Below are 7676 nucleotides of genomic sequence, written 5' to 3'. Positions count from 1 at the left end.
AACATAAACTTCAGAGTTGCGAGGACAGAACTACACCCACCCACCGAGTTTGAGCCCCGTACGACCTACGACGGCCTCACATTAGCAGTCACAGACAAACCCTAAATCTACAGAATATATCCATTACTCGTCTCGAAAGAGCTCAAAATAAATAAAATGTCCTTTAACATGTTTCCATAGTTAACCATCGTTAGCCATGGATATCTATGCTGTAGAACTGACCGGTGACTAAGTCCGATTTATTGGGACGTCTATCGACCATCAACGAGTAATGGTTATAATATGGTTGCAGACCTTAGTCATGTTAGTTACAAAAATCTATTTAAGAGCCATATAATTTGCAACTGGATTAATACCGTAGACAACAATCATATCTGACAAGCAGGAGGTTAATTTCGTGGTCAAAGTTTGATTTTGACTCAATAGGCCTTACCAGTCCAGTAATTGGCACGCCATATTTCTTATGCAGTATTGTTCCGTGCTGCTCCGTTAACGTTTGTGATGACTCTGTTGAACATCCGCCCAGAATAAGGCGTGATCCTGAGAAAGATCAAGACGAGAGACACAGACATAAAAAGACAGAAGGCAGACAGAAAGACACAAAGAGAGACAGCGAGATAAGAACTTAGTTTGTAGAAAACTATTAAAAAGTTTGCTTGAAGCCTTAAAGGGCAGGTCTATTGCAAAACAAGTTTATCGCTATTCGAAGAGAACAATTATTACATTACAAGTTGACACTCGTTGCAATTTTTTATGCGCATTTCTCCTGAAAAAAGAGAATATGTGTGGGTAAAGTTCGGGCTCGTTCGTGTTTTTGATTTTGAAATTGATTTTCAAGGTAGCGGCTGATGACGTAAGTAAATGAAGCGGACACCTTAGCATACTCTCATTTACTTGTGTGATCACTTTGACAAGTTTGACATTAGCAACAATGAGTTGTACATACCAAGACCAACAAGAGTGACCAAATCATTATGCCATTAAAGATGGGAACCCTTTAGATAAATATTATCAAATTTCAGTATTAATTGAATAGCAAAATTATACATGGCGGATTCCAAATTGTAATATGTGACCGTACAGCACGAATGAGCCGTAAATGTCCTCAATTGTATTCTGAGTTACAGTGTAAAATGGGCATGAAGGTCGTATTCATAGGTACCTCAATTGGGTGCTACGTGTACCTCATTTAATGAGATACACGTAGCACCAAATTGAAATACCTATGGATATGACCTTCATGCCCATTTTACACTGTAACTCAGAATACAATTGAGGACATTTACGGCTCATTCGTGCTGTACGGTCACATATGTTATCAAAAACAGTTTGAAAGTATTTGCCGAAAGAAAAAATTATTTATCGACGGAAACGTTTACAAATATAATCAAAAAGTTGAACAAGATAAAACATTTGGCTGCACAGTGGTCTCGTGTTTTGCATGCAAATGTACAGGAAGACGACCCGCTATGTATATTGAAGCACGGAGGTGTTCACTTACGATTTTATAAATACGTATTTATAATGATAGTCGAAGCCTACTGGTAAGATAAGATTATAAAAATAAAGAAAGAAATTACAATTATGTTCATGGTCTCAGTGACTTGTTTTGCATTGTGATGAACATTAAAATAAAACATCTTTGTTATCCGATTCCTTGAGTCTACGTTTTTGATTTTGAAATGTTTTCATTTCATTTAAAAACAGAAGAGATCAATCTGCGAATCTTTCACTTGCATGTATTGGCGTACTCTTAATTTTTGTATAACGGAAGTGTGATATGGCCTATATTGGGCTGTAATCATTATTCCTATCATCCCTTGTATAACTATACTGTCCACTGACCTATTTCTCTGGTTTCTCTTTGACAAATTAGGACGAGCAAGGTCAAGGTCAAGGTTCCAACGATGCTGATGACGATTAGTAAGTTCCTTTTAGTTAATCCCATTGTGAATCTGTAATAGAATGCGGACAAGTATTTAGCCACGCCTTTTCGTTTGAGGCGAGCGATCGCTTTCGCTCGCCCATCCAAATTCGATTGGTAGTGAGGAACTTTCAACTCTTCATCACTGTTCATAGAAACAAATATCGCTCGTTGCGAATCGCTCAAAATCTAATATATGAGGGCCATTCAAAAAGTTCACCCTCCATCGTCACATCTCTGTTATCTTATGTCTTAGCTACAAAATAAAAGTGTTTTGATTAAAATGGGGTATTTGGTTGTTAAGATGTCAAAGGCTAATTTTGATTAAAAAGATTGCCCACATCTATATGCAAATCATCATTACAGATTTAGTTCTGAAAATGATTAAGGTGGTACTACACCCCTGGCCAATTTTGTGCCTATTTTTGTATTTTTCTCAAACAATATAGCGCATTGGTGACAAGTAAGATATGCATATTATAGGGCAAGGACTACAACTACTGCACTGAAAATTTTATTTTAGCACAGACAACAGTTGTGGATTTACAGTCAAAAATGAGTGAAAACCAATATTTGATCAATAAATCAATAACTACTTGTCTTTAGTCACTGAAAATTCCAATTTGCGATACAAATTTGATTGGCTTTCCGTAACCCCATATCCTACAGCAGTGGTTGATACCTCATTTTAAGCCTAATCTTATACTCTTTCAGTCTACTGAAGCATATAATTATCAATTATTCAGTACAAAAATTACATCAGTTGAAATTAAAAAATGCCAGGGGTGGAGGAGCGCAGGTGGATGTGGAGCAGGCGGATGCGGGAGTGTGCAATAGGGCATATGTGAAAATTTACATGTCGGCATGTCAAAACTACTGGTTACTTTTTCAAATCTAGGGAGGGTATGATGTTTTGACAGCTTTGAATGTTGAATTTGTACAACTAAAACAATCACTGACTACTTAAGGTGGCACTACACCCTCTGATAAATTTTGTGACAAATTTTGCATTTTTCTCAAAAAGTAACTACACATGGTAACAAAAGTTATATGTATATTATAGGGGCAAGGAATCCAATTACTTCACTGAAATTTCAGTGATTCAAGACAAGGGGTTCATTATATGTGACGTGTCATGTCAAAAGGAGACACTTTTGGGCAGGTTATGAAAATGTAGTTTTTTACATATCTTAAATATAGAGATATTTTGCTCTACAACGCTATTTTCCCCAATGAAATTGGACATTCCTAAGTGAAGATATTGAGTTCAAAAGTTATGGTATTATAAAATTGGAAATTGAGATATCGGCCTTTAAAAATATTATTGACAATGTTGAGAGTAGGAATTAAGTTGAAAAGTGTCTCAAAAACTACAAGATACCAGTTATATTCCGGTCTGAAACTATCAGACAATATTTTTAGCATTAATAACATCACAAATTCGCAACAAACCCAAATTGTGAAAAAATCACCCACCGGCAGATTTTTGGCTATTTCTCCATTTATGATCCTGCCCAAAAGTGTCTCCTTTTGACATGACACGTCACATATATGTTAAGAAATGAGGTACATTCTAGCGGTACCTCTTTTCTTATCATAAATAACGTTCCGCTTGGATTGAGTCACTGAAATTCCAGTGTAGTAACTGGATTCCTTGCCCCTATAATATACATAACCTTTGTTACCAGTGTTTTATTAGTTTTTGAGAAAAATGCAAAAATAGTCACAAATTTATCAAGGGGTGTAGTACCACCTTAAATTGCTATATATTTGTTCAAATAATTTAATCAATATTTAATGCTTGCACTTTGCAGATAGTACAGTTTAACTTTGTCTCGTGTCTTTTGCATATTATGTTCAAAATAGCCTTCACTTTGGCCCTCTCCCATGACTTCGATCGGATGAGCACTTGTTGATTCATGTCGTAATAATTGGTCCAGAAGTTAAGATCAATTAAAGCCATATTATAACATTTCTTTCATATCAAAAAAGAGATTAGTATTCATTTTCAATAAAATGTAAGCATTTACTGTCAAATATGTCCCCTTTAATTTTGAGCCGAACAAGTGAGGTAAAGCAAAGAAAATTTGAATTTACTACTAGCGTCAATGCATGTTACTTCGGCGGTTGTAATATGGTACGATCCTCTGGCTGGTGTGTGTGTGTGGGGTCCCGCACGCCGTGTACGTGGTAGGGGTGTGTTTATTCAAAATCTCCGATTTTGACAAAACTACAGCACCTAAAGTCTTGATTTTTGCAAAGAATCTTTGTTTACTAAAGTACATTACAATCGTGTAAAAATCAGAATTTAAAAATTTTTGAGGGCGTTCTCCTCAGCAAATGTTATAAGTCATATGCACAGTTTTTGTATTTTGTAAGTATATACAGGGTTATAAACAAACTGTTCATCTTACTTCTACCTCAAGGTGCAATTCACCTTTTCGGTAAATCCCATAAGCTATTGCGAGTACACCTGAGAACTCGTCATTTGACGTCACGCCGATTTGCGCCGATGCGCACATCGTTTATCGAACATCGTTACTGCGCATTGCAAATCGGCGTGACGTCAAATGACGAGTCCTCAGGTGTACTCGCAAAGGGTTATGGGATTTACCGAAAAATTCATTGCTTAAACAAGGCCGTAATTACGAATTACCTTTACGAATTACCCTTAAACGTGGACTAATCGAAATATGGCAAATTTCACTAACATTTATGTGTCTATTGAACCTTTTGATGTTTTCTTGTCCTATAAAACATGTTTTATTTTGTTTTGAAGTCCCAATGTCAGGAAACTATAGGAACAAAATATATTTCCGAAGTAAGCAGTTGGACAACCACATTTTTATGGGGATTATCCAAAGCTACATAATGATGCTTACAAAACTTTTGGCTTCAGTTTTTAACCGTTTCCGAATCTGTATTCGCTTGAACCAATACATCTAAACAACCAAAAATCACATATTTATCATATAACTTTTATTTTGTAGCCAAGATTAAAGGTGGTACTACACCCCTTGAAAAAATTTGTGACCATTTTTGTATTTTTCTCAAAAAACAATAACACGCTGGTAACAAAAGTTATGTATATTATAGGGCAAGGAATCCAATTACTTCTAAACCACCCATGGTGAGACGCAATTTATGTTAAAGCCCCATTCAGTGATCCCAGCGAAAGGGTAGAAGCAATTATAATTGTGTATAAATTGCTTAAGGGGGGTACTACACCCCTGCCCAATTCTGTGCCTATTTTTTGCATTTTTCTCAAAAATTATAGCGCATTGGTGACAGGTAAGATATGTATATTATAGGGGCAAGGACTACAACTACTGCACTGGAAATTGTATTTCAACACAGACGACAGTTGTGGAGTTACAGTTAAAAATGATGGAAAACCAATATTTGATCAATAAATCAATAACTACTTGCCTTGACTTGCTGAATTTTCAGTGCAGTAGTTGTAGTCCTTGCCCCTATAATATACATGTCTTACTTGTCACCAATGCGCTATAATTTTGGAGAAAAACGCAAAATTAGGCACAAAATTAGTCAGGTGTGTTGTAATTAAAAATGAAGGATAAGTCATTCAAATTGTCATCATATTTGAAACGAAAAATTGACAAAAATCGAAGAATACAGCAGTATTGTCAAATCGAAGCCCCATTCAAATACATGTAGCTAATTCATATGTTATAATAAACTACATATTTATGTAAATGTCTTATTTTGTTTACTAATGCACTAATGTTAGCACATCTCATGATGACAATGACAAAGGTACCAAAATCTGAATTTTGATGATTTTTACTATTGTCCGTATGAGCAAATCACTGAATGGGCTATTAAAGCTTGTAATTATTCCTTTTGCAGGCTGTTTTACAATGCCGTATTCCATGTTTCACCATGTTTCACCTGCTTACGCCATTATTAATCGTGATTTTAAATTTAGAAGGCTTGAATTCAATTATAAAATAGTCAAATCTAGGCATTATAGGTTTATATGACACAAAGGCTAATACGTCAGTACCCAATCTTAAGATAAAGTACATATCAACAGTTCCGTCAACAGGTTTATGTCTGCAAAAAAAACATACCTTTGATTCCTCTAGTTTGTCCGTCCAGTATCCAGTCCTACAAGTTTCTAAAACTTGCAGGTCTCGTCAGGTACCTGCATCGCCATCCTGTACTATTTCTTACGGTGAACTGATAATACCTACAGTTTGGTTATATCAGGAAAGTGAGAGTCTGAGAGTCTTCCCTTAATATACAAAAGATCTTTAATACAATCAATACAGCTTCATGGTTGATGGTCTTCATTTGGTACGTTTGGTTGTACCATGTATCATAGATTTTGAATACCAGAGAACCTGAATACGTCTAATAGGACCTGATGGTTTTAAATCAAACATAATCATGGTAATGGTGATTCAACGAGATATCACATAACCCATGGATACAGATATTATATCATGTATATGGATAGCAAAAACCTTTTCACTGCTGATTAGGTTGCAACAATAGAGTTCATGAATGACTTCACTTTGACCTTGGTTATTATTCTTAACACTTGTTTATGTTTCTTCTACACACCGTCAGTTATTAGTAACTATACCCAACGCACTGCAGGATTTATTTGTTATATTGTGTCTGATCAGAACGCTGACATATTGGAAAATGTTGCCAATCAGTATTCATGAAGTCACATTGATACATTGAGCATATCGAGCTGTATATCGGTCACAGTTGTTTGATGTATATAGAATTGGCTTCATTATTAACTAAATGCAAATTATAGATGGCGCTATTTATCCTTAATCATATTTTTTTTATTTTCAAGGGGTAGGTGATTAATACTGCCATTAAAACAGCTGGAATAGGTGAATCAAGCAACAAGGAAATTTTATAACTATATTTAATCAAACAACAAGGAATTAATGGTATATTAAACGCTTGAAAGAGTAATTTCCAGTTACTAAATAGCGCCACCAATTTTGTCATTAATAGATACATTTTATATCCGAAAAAGCTTTAAAATGCTATAAAATGAATAATTTTGTAAAAGAGGGGAAATTAAAATTGCGAATGACTCAAAAACAACTGTATACATTAGCACGATATCACATTTAGCTGCTTAATGTTTGTATATTTTGCTCATACATATAAGCAAAAAATGGTGGCATTTACTTCACATATAGATGTCAACGCACCATATTTTCAATGATTTTAAAGCTTTACAGTGCAAATGACAGCCATTTTGAATATGTCAGGGTCAAGTGATGAAATATTGACTTATGTAAATCTGTTTGTATTTTAGGCGAAATGGCATTTTAGGCGAAAATGGCATTATTTGCTTCACAAAAAGATGTCAAAATATTTTTTCAATAATTTTAAATTGAAACAGTCCAAATGGCAGCCATTTTGAATATTTCAATGTCAAGTGATGAGATATTGACTGAAATTAATCAGTTTGTATATTTTGCTTATACCTGGATACATGTTAGACGACATGGTGGCATTTGATTTACATAAATATGTCAAAGCACTATATTTTCAATGATTTTTAAACTTGATTTTAAATGCCAGCCATTTTGAATGTTCAGTGTGAAGTGTTATGATGAAACATTGACTGAATTTTATCTGTTTGTATATTCTGCTTGTACATTTTAGGCGAAAATGGTGGCGGCATCTACTTTACATAACGGTTTTCAATGGATTTGAACTTGCACAGTGCAAATGGCAGCCATTTTGAATA

At 34.9% G+C, this 7676-nt stretch overlaps 1 protein-coding gene across 1 annotated transcript in view; it reads right to left on the bottom strand.

The window, feature by feature from the left end:
* The window catches only part of LOC140164996 (heparin sulfate O-sulfotransferase-like), a 32466-nt gene extending 26076 nt beyond the window's left edge, over positions 1 to 6390 (bottom strand). Inside the window, exons 1-3 of the mRNA XM_072188401.1 lie at positions 6019 to 6390; positions 1846 to 1955; positions 434 to 540 (exon numbers count right to left, since the gene is read on the bottom strand). Coding sequence (XP_072044502.1) covers positions 434 to 540; positions 1846 to 1948 — 210 coding nt within the window. The 5' untranslated portion in view covers positions 1949 to 1955; positions 6019 to 6390. The remainder of the gene's footprint in view (positions 1 to 433; positions 541 to 1845; positions 1956 to 6018) is intronic.
* Between the last annotated feature and the right edge of the window lie 1286 nt (positions 6391 to 7676).

The sequence above is a fragment of the Amphiura filiformis genome, chromosome 11 (assembly GCF_039555335.1).
Source record: "Amphiura filiformis chromosome 11, Afil_fr2py, whole genome shotgun sequence".
NCBI classification, from domain to species: Eukaryota; Metazoa; Echinodermata; class Ophiuroidea; order Amphilepidida; family Amphiuridae; genus Amphiura; species Amphiura filiformis.
This window is presented reverse-complemented; position numbering and strand designations above follow the sequence as displayed.